Below are 25,090 nucleotides of genomic sequence, written 5' to 3'. Positions count from 1 at the left end.
AAATGGCTTACAAATTCAGTATAGCCTTAACTATGATGAGCCATAATTCTTCATCTGATATTGGAATAACCCTTACAGATTTTGCAGGATACACCATTGAAGTCAGGGGAGCTACATGCAACTGCAACACTAGAGAAGAAATTAGAAAGAAAAGGTGCAGAAACATCCTTCCAGTGGGCAACAAAATTGTATACACATAATCAATAATTGACCACATGTCAAGGAGAAGACACGTGTACTCTATAAAACAGAAGAACATCGAAACAATGATGACACGTTGTAACACCTAAAGGGGATGCATCACCATCATCTGCCACGTATCCATCATCGTGGGAATCCAACGATGACAAATCAAGGAGCACCTGATGATAGGGACACCGCGAAACACCATAGATGTTCTAAGAGATTACTTTTTATCATCCCAAGTAAGATCCAGATCAGACGAACAAGAGGAAGTGCAGCTGACACATGCATTAACAACTGTCTGAGACGTGCAGACTGTCCCAACCACCCGCATTAAATGCTACACACCTAGGGTACGTGTCGACATCTCCATGGAAGAAGCATATGCGGGTCATCGTTACAATAGGGTACCGTTGGACGCCATCGGGGCATGACGAAGATGGCCACCAGGATCGACACATTAACCAAGATGATAAGAAACTCCTGTACCAGAAGAGAGAGCCCCACGAGAAAGAGTCTATAAATACCCCGCTCAGCTAAGAAAGAGGGAATCGACCAAATTTAGAGAGAGAGAAAAATATAGTTAAGGAGAGAGAAATTGTAAGAGTAAGTATGAGTTTTATCTACCTTTCTTCTATCATCGTTTCCTACTCAGAGTCATTCGACTATCTTTTGTAACCTTATACGATACACAGTGAAAAATCGGACCCCCGTGGATGTAGGCCTTAGTGCTGAACCACGTAAATCATTGTCTCCTTTATATTCCGCACTTACAGTTTTCTTACATCTATATCATACATCGTTTGAATCATCATAGAAGTCTCTATGATACGAAACAAAGATGAGCCCGAAGGCTCAGAGTTTCCATTTTAATTATTATATGCTGTTTAGAATGTGTTTTAATTATTATAGTCGTTTTATTAAAACTGTGAACATTGATTGAGAACACGTTGCTATCATCATTACCTCTGTGTTCACAAGAATGAAGTGGTCATGAGGTGGCTTTTCAAAGTGATTCTATGCCTACTTTGATGTTGCTTAAAGGAATGTTTGTTGAAGCTAAGAAATTTAGATATTCTATTAGTAGTGACTAAGAAACAATCCGGAAACCATAAACTTTAAAATTTCAGAACTTGTTTATCTTCTGGATGTAATGTTATGTGGGCAGTTAACATGACAACTTACTGTAATATCTTTAATATCCAAAACAGATGGATTGGAGAGGAGCTAGGAGAACTGTTATACTTTTTTAATTCTCACTATATCAATGACAATATATCATGGTCGAATCTTGTTCCATCATGGTTAGAACTTAGGCTAACCCCTATGGTCTTCTAATCTAGCAGCTAGATTGGCCATCCACGTCAGCTAGGACAAACTCCTAAGTCCTATGGTATATCTAATCTAGCAGGGAAACGCTGAATAAAACAACGTCACATGAATTTATTTTCAATCATTACCATTTATCTGTCCTACTTTTTCCTCTCTCTCTCTCTCCCTTCTTTCCTCTCTCCATCACGTTCTCCCTCTTTCCCCCCTCTCTTTCTCCCTCTTTTTCTTCTCTCTCCATCACATTCTCTCTAAAAATTTAGTAAAAAATATAGAGTGATGGCGTTCAAGTTACTTTTTGAGCACAGAACAGTTCAGCGTTTCAATCTCGCTGCTATTTGAATTGCGAACAAATGCTAGGAGAGAGAAGTAGACAGAAATAATGTTAATTTTTTTCCCACACTTTTTTCTTGATTCGCAATGCTTTTTGGCCAATCTAACAGCTCAATCTAGCCCGCAAGGGTTAGCCTTAGAACCTTGAGTCTGTAATGTTGGAGGAATCTTCCTCTTTTTTATGAGAAAAAAAAAATGGATCTGATGAGATGAGGTGGACTCCAACCCACCTACTCAAAACAAATCAATGGATCTGATGAGCTGAGGTGGACTCCAGCCCACCTCACACTGTCGTCATCTTAGATGGGACAGTATAGAGAGATGCCTAGGATACCTAATAACAATAGTCATTTCAATCCTTGCTTTCCAAAACTACGGTCTTAAAATCTCTCTCAGAACTTCCCACATTACTTCACCATCAATAAGATGAAATTAATATTTAAATTCCTGTCTTGAGTTTTGACTCTGCGACTTCTAAAAACGTCTTAAAAAGTAGTAGTAGTATAATTTTTGATATCTAAGTTATCAATTCTTCTTCATCTTGATTCAGATCAGAGAGACTGAGAGAGGATGAGAGGATCAAAGACACCAATCCACGCGGTAGCAACATGGGTACGAAGACAACCACCAAAAGTGAAAGCTTTTCTAGCTGTAATTTCTGGTATGGCAGCTTTGGTTTTCCTCCGATTTATAGTTCACGATCATGATAACTTGTTCGTTGCTGCTGAAGCTGTTCATTCTCTTGGTATCTGTGTTCTTATCTATAAGCTCATGAAGGAAAAGACATGCGCTGGTAATTCCTCAAATCCCTCTTTTTCCCTTTTCTCCTGATTTGTTAGGGTTTGCTGATTAAATTTGAGGTTTATTTTATATAGATTAGGAGGGTTTTATTGATGTTAGGGTTTTCACTAGGCCAAAAAATATTAATAAAATGAAATTTGGATTAGAAATAATCTATAATTCGTTTGACCCAGTATAGAATTTTTTCAGATTTTGCTGAAAGATCCTTTATCAGATCTTTTTGTGTGTGTGTTTTAGGTTTGTTAATTGTGCTTCATATGTTTGATTTTATAAATAATTGAGGTCTTTTGACCTTTTGCATTCATACTGTTTGTGTTATATCAAGTTATTGAGAAGTATTCTTTCGTAATTTATTGATTATCTTCTACACTTTGTTGATGAATGGTTTATAACAATGTCCAAAAGTAGTAACCATAATGCTTGACAGATGATAATTTGGAAGGAGACAAACAGACTTCCTAAAGGTGAAGTTTTAATAACCGGGCAGTCTAATTTAGGGTGCATAGAACCATTTCATCTGAACAGCATGTGTTTTATGCAGTGTGATTAATTCCTCTTCTTAAATCTGTGAACCCACTATCTGGTACCCGCTGCATGCTAACGATACAAAAGCAGTTTTCTATAAAAAGCGGCACTGAGGAAACCCTTAATAGATAGTCAAAAACAATTCTAGACTATCGAGCTGTATATATGCAGAAAGTGTATGTCCCTTTCGCTAGAGAATTGCCAAATTATCTTTTAGAGAACATATTTGGAAACATCTTCTGTTGAACTATCTATTAAGAGCAATGTTTAACTTCTCCATCTCATATTTGTGCCCTTGCCCTGACGCATTCTTCTTTTGTCTTACAACTGCCATTTTAACTTCTCCATCTCATGCGTTATTTGAACTTCTTGCAGGACTTTCACTCAAGTCTCAGGAACTAACAGCAATGTTTTTAGCTGTCAGACTTTACTGCAGTTTTGTTATGGAATATGATATACATACGCTGCTGGATTCAGCTACATTAGTAGCAACCTTGTGGGTTATTTATATGATTCGTTTTAAGTTGAGATCGAGTTACATGGAGGATAAAGACAACTTCCCAATATATTATGTTGTGAGTTTTTTCTCGTCACCTTTGTCATTTATTTTTTTGATACTTGGTCTGATGTTGAATTTCGTTGGTTTATGATCTTAGTTTTTCCAATATGGTCTTTCATTTCTTTGTTGCTAGAGTTATTCAAAGATCAAGTAATACTTACATTACTGTGCCCAAACTTCATGTTAGGCACGTTGTTTGACGATTTCTCTTCTTCTTTCTTTCCTGTGTTAAATATGTTCTATATATAGCCTAGTTTTGATATGTTTGGTGATAATGCTTCTATGGACTGGCTGGGTTGGGTTTTCAAGATGCATAAGACTTGAAACTTGTAAAGTGAACCAAAAATAGTTAGTAGCATTACGAACTTTTTGGAATTTTGGACATCAGTACTTTGTGAAAGATATTCCGTTCTTCTGACGTGAATGCCAGTTTTCACGTCTTGTTATAAACGAGAACAGATATCTTGTGATTTGATTTGATACCTGATGCCTAATATTCTAATATTGGTTTCTTGAACTTGCAGGCGGCCCCATGCGCGGTGTTTGCTGTTTTTGTACATCCATCCACATCGCACCATATGGTAAACCGAATATGCTGGGCATTCTGTGTGTACCTGGAAGCTGTTTCGGTGTTGCCCCAGTTGCGTGTGATGCAGAACACAAAGGTTGATTAGTGGAGATTTTTACTCCCATCTATGTATCTTGTGGTTGACTAATATAACCTCTTTATTCCATTCTTCAGTTTTTGTGTAACTAACGCTTGTGTATGCTTTAGATTGTTGAACCATTTACGGCTCATTATGTATTTGCGCTGGGTGTTGCGAGGTTCTTGAGCTGTGCCCATTGGGTCCTCCAGGTACGGTCATCTAGTTTGTTATCGCCTATAAAAAAGATTTGCTTCGCTTTTGATTGGAATTAAATCAGTTGTTGGTACCATTTGACAAGAAATGCTGTAAATCAGCCTCAACTATTGACCATAACCTTGCTAACCATATTCTTGTGTTGATTTGTGTAGCAGTTTCGAGTTGATTGTAATTTCTATGACGTAGAATTTAAAATTCAGATCTTAGATTCAGACTTTTCATGTTACTATTTTGTTGATTGGCGAACTAGGACGAAGATATAATAAATAGACAAATATAAATACTATACCTCAGCAACTACTATGTCATAATACGAGGTCTTGTTGTGTTTCTCGCTGCACAATAAGTCCATACAGTTCTATATCTGATGGGCATATATTGGTTGGATTTATTCGAACCTCTTGCTAATAAGCTCTTTGTCTTTCGTTTTGCGCCTTCAACAGGTTTTAGACACACATGGACGGTTACTAACAGCATTGGGTTATGGATTGTGGCCATCCATGGTACTTCTCTCAGAGATAGTCCAAACTTTCATCCTTGCAGACTTCTGTTACTATTACGTGAAAAGGTGAGTACCCAGTGATACTATTTCCGCGAAATCCATGACATTATTTTGTCTTTCTGACAAGATATAACATGGTATTTTTTTGTTCTTTTTTGCAGCGTTGTTGGTGGCCAGCTTGTTTTGCGTCTTCCATCTGGAGTGGTATAGAACACCTGAGAGGGAATCCATAACTTTGTGCAAATTGTATGTGCTGCGGTGGCAACCAAGTTATAACTTCCAAGTGATCTGTCAGATTGTGGTTATCTCTAATTGCGCTCCAGGTGGTCAGTGAACCCACATTTTCTTGCATTGTTGACTTAATAGACTCTGGGTTTACAGTTGTAAAGTTGGAGAAATTTTTGGTAAATATTTTTAGTTTTAAAAGGATGAATTCTAGGTTCTCTTTTCCTTGCTTTGGTACATGAAACCGTTCTTTCACACACGATTACCTATCTAGCAGTTCCATGGATGTTCATGGTGTGAATTTTTGTTTTGCTTTAAATCATCAATAAGCAACATGCACAATCAGGGAGTATATCTTTATTTCCATCTGTAATATCTGTAAGAAACACATTCTTTTTGCCACACTTTGCCCGATCAACAACGCCCATGTTAGTTTATTCTCTAATGTATAGTTGGATGGTTGGCAAATCTAAATCCTAACCTTAGAATATGAAGCCTCCGGGATGGTGAATTTCATTACACAAATCCTTCCGAGTAGTATCCTCAGTCCAGAGACGACATTTCAACTGAAAGGGGATGGTGGCATGGATTCCCTTGGTTCTGCAACTCCTCGAGGATAACGAAGTCCTCATTTGTACAGATATACCCAGATAAATTATTTACTGGTATTTGGGTTTATTATGTAAGCAGAATCTTGGAGCCGTCATTCGAAGTTTCCATTAGACTGTTTTGCAATGTTTTGGAGGCAATCCATCAACATCCCCTCAGTCATAAGCTCGAAAATCCTGTTTAAACAGTTCATTTGGTGGATTGATCAGTAGACTTGCCCGTCGCCCCTCGTTGCTATGGTCCCTAAAAACAGATGTCCAAATCTACTTAAGATAAGTAATCATCTTTTAAGTGCAAATTACTAAATTAATTAGTTAGTTGGTTGGAGCCTATCGAGTTAAGTGGAATTTTATAGTTAAATAGCCCCTAATTTAGACTTTATCATATGGTTCCCGGTCCGCGGGTTATAACCCCTTTGGGGTTATAACCCATCTACAAAAAACCCATCCAAACAAAAGTGATACAAAAACCCCAAATATCATAAACTGTCTAAACTACCCTCCCGCAATTCAACCCAAAAGAAACTGAGAAAGAAAACGACCCACTAATTTATTACTTTACAACCTGTGTTTTGTTCAAAATTTCTTAAAACCTCCGCTCCTGTTCGTTCAAAATCAATCTGTTCGTTCAAAAATCAATCCGCTCCTGTATTCGTTCAAAATCAATCTGCTCATCCCTAAGCCAAAATCGTTCAAAATCAATCTGTATTCGTCATCATCTTCTCGATTTTACCTTCTTCTCTTATTCTATGGTTGCGTACTTCAACCACTGCTACAAAATCTGACCTAATTTTTCAACCACAAATGGCGAAGAAACAAAATCAACAGGCGAAAAAGAAAGATGAAAAGCTAAAGAAAATAGCGAAACCATCTCCTAAAGGTAAGAAATCGAACTTGCTTTCAAGTTGATTTCGAGTTTGAATTCAAAAGATTATTAGGTTTCATTTGATTTATGGGTTGGTTTTCTGTTTGCTTTTAGGTTTCATTTCTTAGGTTAGGTTCTATTTTCATTTGGTTACATCGTTTCTTTGGTTTAGGTTTCAGTTTGTTTGATGTAACCAAATGAAAACAGATTTCAATTGTTTGTATATTTGATGCAACCAAATATTTTTTTTTCTATTTGATGAAACCATATTTCATTTGTTGTTTATTTGATGAAACCAAAGTATAATCTGTTTTTTTTATGAAACCATTCTGGGTTTCATCATTTTACAACCAATTGGTAAATTGGTTCCACCAATTGTTAATCTGTTACATCATAATAATATGGTCTTTTTGATGAAACCATTTTTGCTTTCATCACTTTTCATTTGTTAGGTTTAGGTCTGCAAGAATGATGTAACAGATTTGCGATGAAACCAGATATCATTTTCTGTTTCTTAATGAAACCCAAAATTGGTTTCATCATTTTTAGTTATTGGTTTACTTCTAGAGTTGTTATTGGCTGTTGATTTGAATTCAAACTGTGGAGATTGGCGTTGTGTTATGTAATCTTATGGTTTCATACAAGTTTCAATTATGCTTATGGTTTCATCACTTTGTTCGTGCTTATGGTTTCATCATTACAAGTTTATGTCTTATGGTTTCATCATTATTATTTATTATTCTCTTATGGTTTAATTTTGGTTTCACAATAGGTAAAAAAAGAGATAAGGAACCATACAGGTGCTCATTGCATCATTTGTGCGAGCTAGCAGTGAAAATTAAGGCGTTGATAAAAAACAAGCAACTGCATTTGAAAGCTCTTAAATCATGTCCTTTCTGGCGTTTATTTGAGCCGTTCTATGATGGCGTAATGAATAAAGATGAGCTCATCAAAAAGACAAAAGCAGTAATAATGTTTTTAAGTACAATTGAAAACAGACTTGATGGTAAGCTCCCGTATTGTTTCAAATTAGCAAGATCAAGGAAAATGATTTTGCGGACAATTCCAGAACATTTTGCTGTGACTTTTGGTTTCCAAATGGTGAATTATGTAGAAGCAGACGACATTGATGAAGATCTGGTTAAAAAGGTTAACGTCTTTGTGGCTAATTATTTTGCTGGAAATAAAAAGACGAAAAAAACCGATATTGAAAAGCGAATGCTGGAAGCCGCAAATGATGAAACCAGAGCGGATGACTTTGTCAAGTTTTTCGTAATGTTTCTGTTGGTTTCAGTATTTGTCCCTAACAAATGTGGGCAGACTCTCGCAGCAAAGTACTTGTATATGGTGTTTGATATGAACAAGGTGTGCTGGCCGGAAGTATTCCATGACTATGTACTTGATTCGATAATGACAAACAGAACAGACGTAGAAAATGTTGTTGGTTGTGTAATATACCCTCTGGTAAGTTAAGATTTGTTCTTTTTTTTCATAAGTTCAGTATTTTTTTTCAATATTGGTTGTTGAATAATAAGCGACTTGTTTTTGATGATTAATTTGAATATTGGTTTTTTTTTTTTTGCAGTATTGGTTGGCAGAGATGACAAAGATCGCACAAAGAAAGCATGGGCTAGACAAGTATCCGAGGTTTGCTAGATGGAACCTTAGCAACATCTGTCAACAAGTATTGTCTAACTTCGAGAATCTTGAAGAAAAAGCAGAACTTTGGTCTAAGGTAAATATTTACTTAGAAGATTTACTTTTCTGATGGAACCAATTTTGGTTTCATCAAAAATTCTAGCTGAATTTTTGTTTCTTAGATAACTTCGAGGGTTTTATTTGATATTTTTGTTAGACAATATTCGAAATCTTCGAGGGTTTTATTAGATTATTGCTATGAGTTCTTACCATTACTTGTTACCATTAAAAATGCTTTTCTTGGAATGTCATCTGTTTTATTTTAAACGAATTTTGGTAAATATTTTCTTGTTCAGATTAACTTTTTTGATGAAACCAGTTTTGGATTTATCAAATTTTTTAGCTGAAACCAATTTTTCTTGTGTACTGCAGGAGAATATTGGTCACCGAAAGGGATCATTCTTGCTTCAGTATGACGAATCAGAAATGCGCTTGGCTGATCCCGTAGATGAAGTGGAAATTGTTGTGCCAGATGAAGAAAATGAAGTGCCGATTAAAGTACAAGATGAAGAAAATGTTGGTGCTAGGAGTGAAGCTAACTCCTTCAAAGCCAAATACCAATTTGCACGAGCATTGATTGAAAAGCTTAGGACCAATACTACATATGTTCTTTCTAAAGAAGAAGAATCACTGCTGGCAAAATATGATGCCGAGGACAGGGAACAACAACTGGTACAAAGATAGATTTGATTTTTCTTAGTAACAATTGAATTACTCGCATATATTACAGTTTTCTTATACATTTCATCATTTTTTTGATGAAACCAGATTTGGTTCCATCATTATTTTGATGGAACCAGATTTGGTTTCATCATTTCAAGTTAATATTTGTTTGATGAATTGGCCAGTTCTTTTTATTCTTTCAGAAGTTTTTGATTTTTACAGCATTAGGTTTTGACACAGGAAGATGAAAAATAAAATAACTTAGGTATCTTAATATTGCAGGTTATAACAAGGGATGTTAACATGATAAATGAACAAGAATCTGAACAAAAGCAGGTCATATATTCTTCGTCGAAGACATTCACCGATGATGAACAAGAAGGAGATGGTACTGAGTTGACTCCAAATAATATCGAGGATATCAAGGTGGCAGAGCGGGTTGAATATGAAATGGAGAAAGCTACTTCATCGATGCCAGTCACCAATGATGAACAAGAAGGAGATGGTACTGAGTTGACTCCAAATAATATCGAGGATATCAAGGTGGCAGAGCGGGTTGAATCTGAAATGGAGAAAGCTACTTCATCGATGCCAGTCACCAATGATGAACAAGAAGGAGAGGGTACTGAGTTGACTCCAAATACCGTTGAGGATATCAAGGTGGCAGAGCGGGTTGAATATGAAATGAGCAAAGCTTCTTCGTCGATGCAAGTCACCAATGATGAACAAGAAGGAGAGGGTACTGAGTTGACTCCAAATACCATTGAGGATATCAAGGTGGCAGAGCGGGTGGAATCTGAAATGAGCAAAGCTTCTTCATCGATGCCAGTCACCAATGATGAACAAGAAGGAGAGGGTACTGAGTTGAATCCAAATACCGTTGAGGATATCAAGGTGGCAGAGCGGGTGGAATCTGAAATGAGCAAAGATTCTTCGTCGAAGAAAATTATTGAACAAGAAGAAAACGAAACTCAATTTGTAATTGATGAAGATGTTATCAGGAAAATGGAATACGAATACAATAAGAAAGGTTGTTCGTCGTCAAAGCCAAATGTTGGAAGCGTATACTACTACCCAGCTGTAAAGATGGCGAATGATTTACTTGAGTTAGAGAATGAACAACCTGGATTTGATTTAGGACTGTCGCAGTGTGACAGTCAAGAGAAAGGACAGGGAGAACTCAGTGCTGCGCAAAGGATGAGTAACATGGTTACAAGAATGAGGGAAGACAGAAGGAATTTGGTTCCACCTATCAGAATGCAGGATTACAACACCAGTGTGAAAAAAAGAAGAAAGGTTACAGCTCGTAAGTGCAAGGAGAACAAGAAGGTGCAGGAAGTACAGGGGGTGAAGTTGAAACCAGTTGATAACTTGAAGATCTTGAAAGTACTCAACAGAAATGAGAAACCCCTCGTGACCACTTTTTTCAGAAAGAACAATGAAAGGTAATTGGGAAATAACTGATGTAACCAAGATTGGTTTCATTAAAATTTTGTTCCAAGTTATGCATTGTTTCTCCTTTTTTTATCCATCATTGACTAGCTTTTAAAAAAATAAAATTAACAGGTCAACGGCGTGGGAGCATTTAAATCTTCAATTACATATATCGGGGAAGATGATGGATAATTTGATGAGAGAGGGTGACGTCGCAGGAGACATTATAGAGTTCTACATTTTGAAGCTGCAAAACAACATCAAAAAAAATGAGTTGAAACAAGATGGTTCTACAAAGTACCAGAGAGCTGTGTTTATAAGCACATTTTCCTATGTAAGTTTACTCCGAAATTCTTTAATGTAAATTTTTTGGCATAAAAAATAGTTGTGGAAAACAAAAAATGATGTTGTTTATATGGTTAATTTTGATGGAACAAAGTTTGGTTTCATCAAACTTGCATGTCTGTAACTAATTAAGGAGCTTTTATCTGGTATTTTGTTTCAGACATGTCACTCATTAGGAAAGAAATGTGGTGCTGTAATAGAAGGCTTCATCGACAAAATGGATTATAGCGTGCGGTTTTTGTTCGTTCCGTTGCTGACATCACTTGGAGATGTAAACCATTGGACATTGCTTACTTTTGATTTTGAAACCGGGGAATTTTATCACTACAACTCCTTGGCTTCCACGGGAGAGGAATGCAGAAAAAGTGCTGAAAGCATGAAACAACGTATAGTATCAGCATTTGCACAGCACGACGCAAAGCTCCCCTGTGATCAGCAGGCAAGTCAGCCAACAACATACTCTTTGCACAACCCTACATGTTGTGAACAAATAGGGTAAGTTATGTTTGGAAGTTTATAGTTCACATATGCATATGCTTGAAATCATTACATCACTTGTAACCGAATGCTTTACATATAGATACTAATATCAGAACACTCTCAGCTAGTCACTTTGTAACAATTGAGACATTGTTTTGGTTTTTAAGGAACGATTGTGGCCTGCATGTTTGCTATTACATGAAGAGCCTCTTGAAAGGAAACATGTCTACAGATGATATACGAGAAAAGGTGCATAATATGAGACCAAAGTTGGCGTTGAAGATACTCCTTGATAATATAGAATAGTACTCGCATGTCGTGCCCGTCCTATTGAACATTCAGTTTTAGTTGAATTTTAAATTACTTTTGAAATGGTTATTGTAATGATGATACTCCTTGACATACAGTTCTCCTTGCAGATTCAAGTTTTAGTTGAAGTTTAAAGTACTTGTGAAATGGTTACAATTTATATAAAAAACGATTTCGTGCTATTTCAGTTGTATTTCCTTAAAAGCTTATGTCTACAGAAATATGATGTCTCATTTTTATAAAAACTATCCATAAATGATGTGTCATATATTTGCGGCACCAATAAACAGTAGACAAAACATCATCTACTGTGTTGTCAAAAAATATAGAAGAAAAAGTGACAGTAAAACAATGGTTCCACCAAAATAAGATGAAACCCTTTCTGGTTTCATCAAAAAAATGATGAAACCCTTTCTGGTTTCATCCAAAAAATGATGAAACCTGATTCGGTTACACCAAACTATAAAGGCCTGTAAAAATTCTGAAAAACTTAAACTTAATCAAACTTATTATTCTTAGACAAAATATAAAATGAAAACACCTGCAGCATATTAACTTCTAAAACAAAAAATATAAAATAGTAAATGAAACACATATTGTAGTCTAGCAAACGAAACTAAGAGTAAAATTCGATGACTTGCAGGAACCACATATTGTAGTCTAGTCGAAATGACTACAAGTTCTCATGAAATCTGACGAGAAGGGCATGTCCGTTTATTATGGGTGGTCAAAACCTTGCAGGAACCACAGGTTCTCATCTTCTTATTGGCAACTGAACCTGCATTAGGAATCCTCTTCTTCTTCGATGGACGTCCTGGTTGTGGTCCATTATTCGTACCAAAAACCATCGATTTCGGCGACACTGTCACGGGATTTTCGACTGTGGGAACAGGATTGATTGCATGTTTATACGATTCTCGGTAGAACTTTACTGTAAAGTAGTGCTCAACATAATTGTAAAGATCTTCTCCATTTACCATGATGCAACGGACAGCATGGGTACACGGGAAACCGTCAATACGCCAACGGTTGCAAGAACATGTTCTTCTTTTCAAATTGACAGTCTGTGTTAATGAAGCATGAACTTCAAACACATATTCCGACGACTTGGTGACTTGGTAGTTACATCCATGCATCTTGTTGTCGTGGAGTAGAGCTTCATATTCTGTACATAGAGTTTGACGCCATTTCATTAAGTTAGCAGAGTCCTCGCGACGTTTACACATTTGGTCCATTAGCTTCACCCTGATCTCATCAACCATGATGGCTATAGGCTTCTCTCTCTCTTCAACGACCGAACCATTGAAACTCTCAGCAATATTTGAACACAACCTACCATATCATCGACCCTTGAAGAAAAAACTTGCCCATTTATCAAGAGGAGCTCTACTTAGATAGTCTTGTAACTTCTGATTTTGAACCTTCCTCAACTTATCCCAATTCTCTGAAAATTCTTTATGAGTAGAAGCATACGCACATTTCTTAAACAGTCCCAATACATATTTGTTATAAACTTTGCAACTCTTTGGTAAGCATGTATTGATATTGCATTCCATATGCCAGTAGCACCAAGCATGAAAAGCCTCAGGAAAAACAATAGGAATTTGTGTTACCAATCCAATACCTCGATCACTCACAAAAGTAAGCTTTGGTCGCAAAGGAGAAAGGACTTTCTTCAAATTATCCAAAAACCATTTCCAGTTCGCTTCATTCTCCGATGAAACCACACCATAAGCAAGAGAGAAGATTTCTGTAACATGAACAGAAAGCATAACACAAGCATAAGATGCGATGAAAACCAAACATAAAAAATGATGAAACCAACATAAAAAAAATGATGAAACCAACATAAAAAAATGATAAAAACCTTACCATCATTTCCGGTTAGACCTGTTGCTTCCATCATATGACCAAGGTACTTGCTTTTCAAGTGAGCCGCATCAACGAATTATACAGGACGACAGAAATTGAATCCACGACTACAAGCTTCAAAACAGATAAACATCCTATGAAATTTATGGGTCCCTTCTTCAACTTCCAAAACCACGTGAGAACCAGGATTGGTTTCAATCAACTTGTTTTTATACCAGTTCAAGAACATAAAAGATTTCTCGTTCTCCCCATGAAGTATTCAGTGCATGCTTCTTACCTGCGTATGCATAATAACGACTAATGTCAAAGCCGAAGTCTCTCGTAAAAGATTCCATAATATGCTTAGTTTTCTTATTAGGATCCTGTTTAATTTCATCAATAATCAAGCTACTAACTAGTTTCTTCGATATCCTTGGCATGTTAACAAATCCACCAACACAAGTATGCTGATTATTTAGTTCCTTGATAATAAAAGGACTTCCTACAACACCATCAATAGACACAGCATATAAATGCCAGTCACATTTCTCCTCTTTGTTCTTATTAGCACAACGTGCACCAATCCTCAACTTCTCATTCCTATATACCATGTATTCATAACCAGCTGCTGCGTGATACTTCTGTAAATCACAACGAACTTGTTCAACACCTCCCGGAAACAACTGTTCAACTCCTTGAAAAAGATGTAACCAGTGAGCAGACTTCAACGGTTCCTTAATTTTATCTGGAACATCATAATCAATCTGTGGCTTCTCAAAAGGTATAATTCCAGAACTTTGTGGCTGGTCATCAAAAGCTATAATTCCTGAACTTATTGAACCAGAACTCTTAGCTTTGTGACTTACGAGTAACTCCATAATCCCTTCTTTATTATACATACTAAATAGAGCAAAACATTGAAGATCAAAATCAGAATGAATGACCTTTTGCTGATCATCAACCATGTGAAAAATTTCCATAGATGGAGGAGAGAATTCACACCAACTTGAGCATATACTAGTCTTCAAATTAGCAAAAGACTCTTGGAGGCCAATACGAAGAGTTAAACAATCTTCTTTGTGACATACAAGTGCGAGAACAGAATCCATAATCTACAGAACAAAATGATGAAACCAAAAACAGTTTCACCAGATGTGAATATCAACAACAATTTTTTTTTTTGAAAAACAGTTCCAAAGAGATGGAATCCTTCATAAGAACATCAACACAAACATAAAAAATCATATGCTAACATCAATTCAGTTTATTCGACAAGAGTGACTAGCAAATTCACACAAACAAAATCAAAAATTTCCATAGAAGGAGGAGAGAATTCACACCAACTTGAGCATATACTAGTCTTAAAATTAGCAAAAGACTCTTGGAGGCCAATACGAAGAGTTAAACAATCTTCTTTGTGACATACAAGTGCGAGAACAAAATCCATAATCTACAGAACAAAATGATGAAACCAAAAACAGTTTCACCAGATGTGAATATCAACAACAATTTTTTTTTGAAAAACAGTTCCAAAGAGATGGAATCCTTCATAAGAACATCAACACAAACATAAAAAATCATATGCTAACATCAATTCAGTTTATTCGACAAGAGTGACTAGCAAATTCACACAAACAAAATCAAAAATCAACACAAAAAAGAGAATTGAATACCTGAAAAGTTGATTTATTCATTGAAGACGAAGATTAATACGAAAACGAAGATGATCAACACGAAGTTGATTGATTGTTCAGCTGGATTCTTCAATTCGAGATTCAATTTCAACTTGAAAAGCGGAAATATGATTTCAGCTAAATTGAATTGCAACCAGATCTCGAATAAACAACTGAATTTGATTCTTCTACGTATCTCGAATAAACAGATCTCAAAACTTGTAGCTTCTCTTCCGGTTCTTCAATCAAACCTAAAATTGCTCTCTGAATCTTTGAATTGAAATTGGGAGAAGACGATGACGAATCTTTGAATTTAAAACGAAGAAATTGGGAGAAGACAATGACGATGACGAATCTTTGAGATATGGAACTGAAAAAAACGAAGAAAACTAGGAAAGAAGAATCGTAATTAGACTAGTATCTGATTTGTTTGGATTCAGAGAGAACAAATATTGTTTTTACTGTTTTCTTTTGGCCAAACTTTCCTTTGAAAAATGTTTTTATATAGGGAAGGTCAGTTTTGGAATTTAAAAATCAAATAAAAACTAAATTTTAAATTTTTTATTTGAATTGGGATTTTTGTCCCAGTTTTGTTTGAAATGGTTTTTATTTGTTAAAAATAATATGACCGATTTTTTCTTATCACTAGTTTGTTCACCTAGGGGTTTTGTCACTGGTTTTGTATGGTTCCTCCTAAAATTGGTTCGTACATGAACCTATTTCACACTAGGTCCTCTAATTTAGCACCTCTAACGGTCATATTACCGTTGCCTCATTGCGTCTCTTTCCCGTTTCACCTAAAACTTTCCTCTCTGCTGTTATTTTAACCCCTATCATCTCTGCAATTCCACCTCTCTCTCTCTCTTTCTCTCATTCCAATCAACATAACGTGCTTCTGCAAAACCTTAACTTCTTTCTCTGTCAAAAACTCCGGTAATCAATGGAGACCGCAACACCGACCAGAAGGGTTACAAGATCACAAACCAGAGCTGCAATGAAAAGAACTTCTCCAATCACCATGATCAGCAGTAGTAAGCGATTTTGATCTTTTTTTGAACTCTTTCAATTTCGCTTTTTCGTGATTGCAAATACCCACAATTTTACTTTTTAATTGTTTTGCTTGTTTTGTTGGATTGTTTTGTTTTGCAGATAAGAATGCAAAAACCGAATTAAAACAACTAAACGAGAATCGTGATCGATCAGCGCTTACTAGTATAAAGAATGATTCGCAAATCAAATCTGCAACTAACAGTGGTAATCAATTCTCTATGCACAATAGCAGTAAGTCATGATTCTGCTTTTCGCTTTCGCTTTTGCTTTCCGATGAAATATAAAACAAAATTACCCAGACACATGATATCGTATTTTAATCGAAGTACTTGGTTTTGCGTTACAGAAAAGAAAGAACAACTAACGGAATCAAAAGGGACAAACGAGAAACGTGATCGATCAGCACTTATCAACATAACTAATGGTTCACCAATTGCTGGAATTGCCATGGTGAACTTGAAGAGTCCTTCCTCGTTATGTTCTAAGAAGAAGAAGATTACTCTTTCAACGCCTTGCTCTGGAGAAACTTTACTTAGAGGACAAGTTAAAACACTCTTGATGAACAAGAGTAATATGTTCCAGTTAGAAGAAGATGGAAAGAAACATGAATTTCCGGAATTCTGTTTTGATGTGCATCCCTTATTGAAAACAACATCATTACCTACTCAAGTGACGGAACATTATAAGATTACACAGGTTTGATTGAAAAAGATCGTATACCCTTTGTTTTCCTATGTCCAATAGTCCTTAATCTTTTTGCTGATGAATTCTGCTTTTCAGAGCAAAGTGCTTAAAATGGATGATGCGTCTAAAAAGAGGCTAAGAACTCGGTCACTACTGTTTGATTTCTACACTGAGAAGTCATCAGAAGAAGAAGGAAAAAAAGGTGGTGCATTGGTAGAAGAGATGTGCAAAGGGGTGAGCCAGATGAGGTGTAAATGATGAAAAGAGAATTGTGATAGTATTGCTTGTGATAAACACAAAGACTGAAAAGATAGGACATGAAAAAAAGTACTAGATGTAAAATTTTGTTTTTGTTTGGCAGATTCTTTATTTCTTTGATTGTGCATTTTTAAATTACTTTGTTGAAATTTTTCTTGTTTGATCCCTTCTGGTGGTCGCTTTGAGATTGTACGTAGGGTTTGTACATGGATCATTTAAACCCGACTGATCTTATCCAACAATATCCAAACTGCACTAATTATATCGTTGGATCAGATTGGATGTAAAATGTCCAAAACCGATTGAATGAATGCCGTTTTTATGCTCTATAAAGGACCTTAGAACATCTAATTGAAATATAAGTTAAAGAGAAGCTCTATAAATCGGGGTTATGTTGAATCAACTCAATTGATTTTTTGTTAGGCTCTATAAAGGACCTTAGAGCAACCACAGTGGGCGAGTATAACTAAATGTTTGGTCAAAACGAGACACAACGGACAAACTATCGATCAAAATCCGGACCAAAGACCAAATCTCATACTATATTTGGTCCAAGACCAAGACCAAAACCAAAATAGTCGAGCGAACGTATAGTTAACGCCCCACCACCAGGCGGTGTATAATTAACGCCCCACCACCAGGCGTGAATAAAGTCCCCGCCCCACACCAGGCGTGTTTTATACCTCCGCCCCATTTATTTTTTAATTTTTTTAATTTCTTTTGGGTGGGGAGGGGTTTATACCTCCGCCCCACTCTTTTTTTTTAATTTACTTTAATATGGGGCGGGCTTTATACCTCCGCCCCCTTTTTTTTTTGGAATCTCATCGGGCGTACGTATAGTTTACGCCCCACACCAGGCGAACGTATAGTGCACGCTCGACCAAATTTAGTCTTCTACCCGTAGCGTCACACACCAGACTAAACTCACATTTGGTCGTTTTTTTTGGTCTTTAATCTTTGGTTATACTCGCACCACTGCAGTTGCTCTTAGAACATCTAATTGAAATACTCCCTCCGTTCCACTTTAGATGATGTTTTTGGAGTTTTCACGTTGATTAAGAAATGGAGAGAGATATATAAAAATTCTATTTGTGTCCTTGAGAAAAGTCTTCAAGCATTAATTGCTATTAGTGTGTTTAAAAATAAGATTATGGTTCCAAGACAAAATGTGAGGGCATTGATGGTAGTTTTGTGGGCAAAATATGAAAACTATCAAGTAATGTGGAACAAAAAAACAACCCTAAACACTCATCTAAAATGGAACGGAGGGAGTATAAGTTAAAGAGAAGCTCTATAAATCGGGGTTATGTTGAGTCAACTCAATTGATTTTTTTCTTCTTCTTTTCTTCTTCATTTTTTTTATTTAAAAATTCTAATTTTTAGATGATGATTATTAGAAAACCAAAGTAAAGAAAAGAAGGGAAAGGGAAGCAAGAGAACATTCAATGGACAAAGGAAATGGCTCAAATGAAGGCAAACGGAAGGTTCACTGTTTCAACAAGAAGATTGGTCAACTCGAGAGAACATCGTATTCGATTGAGGAAGATTATTTTGGATCAGCGAATGTGATTAAGCTGGCATAAAGAGGTAGGGGAGGATTCAAATCATGGTTAGCTTTTGATCCAAAAATGATTCCTTACATGAAGGGGATTCTAGAATCGGTGTCAGTGGGGGACTCAGTCAAATCCAAATGGACCCAAAGAATTTGTGAAGATATTTAGTTGGCTCAAATCCAGAATAATGAGTCAAGAAAATACATGGGGTTTTTCAAGATTTAGATGAAGAGGGGAGAATAAAGATTTCAAAATTTGCTTCTTTAGTGGTGAGGAAAGAATTGTTGGTCTGTAATGGTGGAAACTTTAGATGATTTTATCCAAAAGAAGGTAATCCGATGGGTGGTGGGATCTCTACAATCAAATGCGGTGTATCTTATGCTTAATATTCATGAAAGATGGGGATTAGTTAAATGTCTCATAAAACTCCATGAAATAGAATATCATAAATAAAAAGCTATATACTACGTTTCAAGGAGATAAATATGTTAATTGTTATTAAGCAATTGGAGGAGGAAGCATGGAATAAGGTATGGAAACCTGTAATTTAGGAGTCAAAAGGCGTCATAATCAAGGTGTGCAAATCGCATGGGGAGAAGAATCGAGGCGAAAAAACAGATGAAAATTCTTTTATTTAAAAGAAAAGCAAGGAACGGAAATCATTTTCTCAAAACCTATATCGTGTTGAGGATATTAGTGAGAAAGAAAAGTGGTTCAAAGTGAGAGGACTCCCACTATGGTGCCGGACCTCTATTTAATTTACTAAGATAGACAATACTCTAGGGGGATTGAAGAAAATTTCATTGGAGACACTCACGATCAATGAGCTTAACATACTTCAAGTCTTTCGAATAGCTATTAATGGTGACTTAAATTTTTTTCCACCGGTTCTGTTTACGGAGATGGGTGGTGAAAATGTGGCGTTGACTCTAGAGTGGGACTCGCAATATTCTCATAATTATCAGGTATCAGATTTGTACTATGAAAGGAAGGTGCAAGATTTTGATGCGAAAATCAAGCGAATCCAGTTGGATTTTGAAAATTATGAAATTTCTGCTCGGAATATATTAAACAAAAATAAAACAGAAGGCCACGATGAATCCATTCAAAGAAACAAAACGTGGCAGCTGATGCAATCGTTGGATTTCTAAAGGATGAATCAGGTCAAATTATAAGAGATGACGAGAAAGGGAGCTAGATATATGTCACCAAGCCCAGAAGACAAAATAGTATTGAGGGGAGAAGTCCGGTTACATATTCTTGGTCAGTTTCAGGCTCGAGATATGATCAATTGCGTGATTGGGAAGATAGTGCTAATGGAAACATGCAGGAAGGTGATACAGACAATGACCCTAGATCATCTTCTAAAGGCTCGTTTAAGAATGAAATAGAGACATAATAGAGAATCTTAAACTTACCAAATTCGGACTAAAGGAAGGAGAAGATGCAATCAGTAAAACTGTTGACTCTGTTGTGAACCTGGCTTGCATCTATGGAAACATAAGTAATTAGAATTTGAGGTCCCTGGAAATCAACATGACTCAGTTGGTCTTAAAGTATAAAGAAAGGTTCATAGCAAAAAATATGAGGTTGTGGATAGTGATATATGTTAGAGCACTGCTCGGTCGAACTCGCAAGGGTTGCTATCTCAAGATTGTTGTCAAGTTTAGTTGCCAAAGCTATAAATCTTGATTGCTTGTCTACTTATAGCTAAGTCTCGAATTATGATAGTAAGTGTAGTTGAGCATTAGACTTCACGGCGTTCATCGATTGAAGACGAAGAACTACTAATGGGAGCTTGTGGAACTTCATCAACAAAAGGTATGTGAAGACTTAAACTCATCTATCACTCAAAAGTCTATCTATTATGTCTCCCATTTTGAGACAAAAGTCGTATAGCTATATAGACTTCGATTATACACATTTGATGTTTCGAGTTGAGTTTAACTCGCTTACATATATATATATTTCTCGAAATATGTGTTGGTAAGATTTCGCTTTAACCAAGTTCATCTTATATTCTTGAAGAAAGTCAAAAGATGATCATATGAAAATCGCCTGGTAACATCTTACATGATTTGTGTGAGACAGTCATTTGATGTAGACTCAGAATGTTTCGTATTGATCTATTGATCACTTGAAATGGGAGTTTAGAACAATTAACATGATTGGATATACCACAGTATGCGTACTGTTGCAAGTTATTCCAAGTCCGTGAACCATAGTATGCATACCCGTATGCGTACTGGTTGGTTTAATGAAAGTACGGGAACTTAGTATGCACACCCGTATACGTACTGGCGTAAAGTTCATTTCCGGAAATTCAACTGAGTTTGGAGGTATACGTACCCGTTCGCATACTGACGAACCCAAACTAAGTCCGACCACTTAGGTATGCGTACCCGTTTGATACTAGAGTAGGTTATGTTATAAAATCGGTTTGTTCATGAACTAATACATTTATATATTAAGGAATGCAATCTTTTGAAAACCGTGGCTATAATGTTCATGAATTGGTTCGAGTGAATCAAAATCAATTTTGCTTCAATTGTGTCTTGTATACTTCTATCAGAATATAAACAATTGAACAACTCTAGAACTAGTTTCATTTGAGTCATTTGAACTAGTTATGGTTAATATGAATAAGGTTGATATGAAAGTGTTCTTATGGCTAACTTCGGTTAACTATTGTTGAGCCAACAAGGTGTACACGTTTAAGTATGTTTACTCATTTTTGTGTAACAAGCTAAGTTTGATCTAACAATTGAAAGATATTAGCTTGAGTCTAATCAGGTTTTCATCTAATGGTGAATATTGAATGCTTTGTTACCAAGGTAACATTGATTGCAAACCATGATTTGAAGACTATATAAGGGAGAACTCTAGCAACTTGGAAATCTAATCCCCACACCTCATGTGTGATACTAGTTGCGACTAGAGTCCATTCTCCTTTAACCTTAGTTTTTTTTCCAAAACCCTGTAGGTTAATGACTTGAAGACTTCATTGGGATTGTGAAGCCAGAACCAACTATTTTCTCTGTAGTCGCGTGTTCTGATCTTGCTGTATTATATCGTATTGAGTACTATCTTCTCTAAGATTTGCTCGAGATTTAATCTCCGATAGGTAAGATAAAAAGTAGTCACAAACATCTTCGTCTCATCGTTTGTGATTCCACAATATCTTGTTTCGCTACCATACGATTAAGATTATTGTGAGGTGATTAATATTACTAGTCTTTTATTCGGGAATATAATTCCGGTGTATCAATTGGTTCATGTTCACCTTTATTTATCAAAAGACGGAACAAAACTTGTGGGTATTTCTGTGGGAGACAGATTTATCTATTCAATAAACTTTTTTGTGTGAGACATATTGGTTTATCAAGTCTTCGACTTTGGTTCGTAGCAATTCTTAGTTGTGGGTGAGATCATCTAAGGGAATCAAGTGCGTAGAGTCCTGCTGGGATTCAGAGGCGTAAGGAACGCGACTGTACCTTGATCAATGTGAGATTGGTTAGGGCTCAACTACATTCCAGTCTGAAGTTAACTTGGAGTAGGCTAGTGTCTATAGTGACTTAATATAGTGTGGTGTTCAAATATGGACTAGGTCCCGAGGTTTTTATGCATTTGCGATTTCCTCGTTAACAAAATTTCTGATGTCTGTGTTATTTCTTTTCCGCATTATATTTTCTATATAATTGAAATATCACAGGTTGTGCGTAGTTCAATCAATTAGATAATCCAACCTTTGGTTGTTGATATAAATTGATTGACACTTGATCGTTGGTCTTTGGTACCATTCAAGTTGTTTCACATAATAATCAGGCTCGCGGATTTCTATCTGTTTGATTTGCTGATTACATTGTGAAACAGAGATATAACTCTTGGATATATTTCTTGATTGAACTCGCTTTATTAGTTGGTGCTCTCAGAATTATATTGGAGTTAGTCCATACAGATTTCCTAAACGGAATATTGAGTGTGGTTGTCAGACCCCCGCTTTTTTAATTGGTATCAGAGCAGGCAAACACGTTTAATACCTTATAAGTATGTGTTTGTAGCGATCTGACTCTATGGATAATAAAGTATCTATAAACGCTTCACCAGGATTTAACTTTGATCTTAGAGAATGTTCTGAAGAACTAGTTAATCTCCAGAAGAAGTTGGATGAACAAATCTGGATCAATTCTGATCTAGTTGTAGAAATCGCAAAGGATAATGATTTGATGTCTTTCAAAGTATCTTCAATGGATTTGAATAACTCCTTTAATTCTTCCATGAGGAATTGTCGCAAGTCAGGGGATAAGCGAGGTTTAGGCTTTGTGGAACCTGATGTGACTCAGAACTACTCAGATGACTCAACAGATGTTGGTCCATGTATGTTCTATGATTCTCATAATCATTTTCAACATACATGTACATCTTTCAAGAAAAGTTTAAAGGTTGCGAGTAATCTTCATAATAAAGCTGAATAACTATTTACTTCTCTGAAAAGGTATACAAATCTAACAAGAAATCCCAAACGGGATAGTAGTGTTAGTATGGGAGCTGTTGCTCTAAGATCAACATCACCCTTTCAATGGTTTCTTGATAGTGGATGTAGCCGACATATGACTGGAGATCTTTCGTGGTTTGTGAATTCAAGTGACTTTGAAGGAGGTTCTGTATCATTCAGAGATGGGAGTTGTTGCTACATAAGCAAGAATGGGACGATCAAACTTCCTGGCTTTCCTGAAATCCATGATGTAGTATACGTTAAAGGTATGACTCCAAACCTTCTTTCTGTTAAATTTGTGACAAAGGCCAAAAGGTTGTCTTCAATGCAAATGGATGTGACATTGTAAACAAAGCTGGAAAAGAAATTTTTTAGGGAACTCGTGGTAAAAATAACTGTTATCTTCTTGATACTCAGTTTAGTAATTGTTGCAATTTGACTAAGGTGGAATCTACACATCTTTGGCATGAGCGTTTTGGTCACATCTATTATCTTTTTCTAACTAAGATCATTAACAAAGAACTTGTTAGAGGCGTTCCCAAAATCAATGCAAAGATTGATGGTGTCTGTGATGCCCGTCAAAAGGGTAAACAAACGAAAGTTCCACATAAATCATCTCGATATATTCTCACTAAAGCTCCACTTGATTTAATTCATATGGATCTCTTCGGCCCTATTCAACAACCTACGGTTGCTGGGAAGAAGTATGCTTTAATTATGGTAGATGATTACACTAGATTCACTTGGGTAGCATTTTTAACTCATAAGAATGAAACCCTTGGTGAATTCAAGATTATTGTTAATAGAATCCCAAATGAACAAGGTCGCAAGCTAAAGAAAATTAGAAGCGACCGTGGAACTGAATTCAAGAACGCTAAGGTGTTTGAATTTTGTGACAAACTGGGGATTATTCAACAATACTCACCACCCATTACTCCTCAAGCTAATGGAGTTATAAAAAGGAAGAATAGGAAAATTCAGGAAATGGCCAGGGTAATGCTCCATAACAAAAACCTACCATCAAGGTTTTGGGGGGAAGCTGGTTTCACAACATGTTATTTGATCAACTGTGCATACCTATGGACGAAAACCCTAAACACTCTTTATGAGTTGTGGTACACTAGGAAGCCCAACTTACATTATCTAAGAGTGTTTGGAAGTAAGTGCTACATTCTGAAAGATCGAGCACATAAAGGGAAATTTGATTCTAAAAGCGATGACGGTATCTTTCTTGGTTATGTATCTGATAGTCGTGGTTTTTGAGTATTTAATCTCAGAACCCAAGTTATGATGGAATCTTCAAATGTTATCATTGATGATCTGCATATCTTGAGAACATTTTCGGTTTTGGAAATTCCTTGGTGTCCAAATATCCTTGGTCTATAAATACCTAAGTTTGCTTTTCTAGCAAACTATCTTAAGAGCCATGCAAACTTCATTTATTGTTGTTTCTGGTGGAGCCGTCTATTCGAAGAGGAAAGTATCCTAATTAGGTGAAATCTCTTAAAACCGCTCGTTTAAAGACTTCTGTGGGATCAAGAATCTCTACGAGTACCGTTGGTGGGAAACTAGATAATCGCAGTGTTATTAGCTTTCAATTTGATTTGATTGACTAACGATTGTTGAAACTTTGATTGCACCTAGTTTGTTTATTCTTGGGAAACTTCTCTTCTGATATAAGATTCACTCAAGCTAGATCAAAGTATCGACGGGATATTTAGAACTATTGTTAGATCTAAAGACATCTTGTGATAATCCATTATTAACAGACTCCGTTCTGTGTGTGATTGATCACAAGAGATTT

General features: G+C 36.2%; 2 protein-coding genes across 3 annotated transcripts; both read left to right on the top strand.

Annotated features, from left to right (window-relative positions):
* Positions 1–2,243: 2,243 nt before the first annotated feature.
* LOC113357131 (putative ER lumen protein-retaining receptor C28H8.4) lies at positions 2,244–5,693 on the top strand. Its single transcript, XM_026600420.1, has 6 exons — positions 2,244–2,638; positions 3,547–3,746; positions 4,255–4,395; positions 4,506–4,586; positions 5,037–5,161; positions 5,257–5,693. Exons 1-6 carry the CDS (start codon positions 2,416–2,418, stop codon positions 5,303–5,305), a joined length of 819 nt encoding a protein of 272 aa, XP_026456205.1. The 5' UTR covers positions 2,244–2,415; the 3' UTR covers positions 5,306–5,693.
* A 10,377-nt stretch (positions 5,694–16,070) lies between these two features.
* On the top strand, positions 16,071–17,404 carry LOC113361572. Of its 2 annotated transcripts, none has more exons than XM_026604776.1 (4): positions 16,071–16,277; positions 16,396–16,500; positions 16,643–16,992; positions 17,077–17,404. In XM_026604776.1, exons 1-4 carry the CDS (start codon positions 16,187–16,189, stop codon positions 17,236–17,238), a joined length of 708 nt encoding a protein of 235 aa, XP_026460561.1. In that variant the 5' UTR covers positions 16,071–16,186; the 3' UTR covers positions 17,239–17,404. The 2 variants fall into 2 exon arrangements, with proteins under 2 accessions (XP_026460561.1, XP_026460560.1); XM_026604775.1 differs by having other exon boundaries at positions 16,074–16,277; positions 16,396–16,527.
* The last annotated feature ends 7,686 nt before the right edge of the window (positions 17,405–25,090 follow it).

Source organism: Papaver somniferum, chromosome 3 (assembly GCF_003573695.1).
Source record: "Papaver somniferum cultivar HN1 chromosome 3, ASM357369v1, whole genome shotgun sequence".
NCBI classification, from domain to species: domain Eukaryota; kingdom Viridiplantae; phylum Streptophyta; class Magnoliopsida; order Ranunculales; family Papaveraceae; genus Papaver; species Papaver somniferum.
Note: the sequence above shows the minus strand (reverse complement) of the source record. Positions and strands in the feature narration are given on the sequence as shown.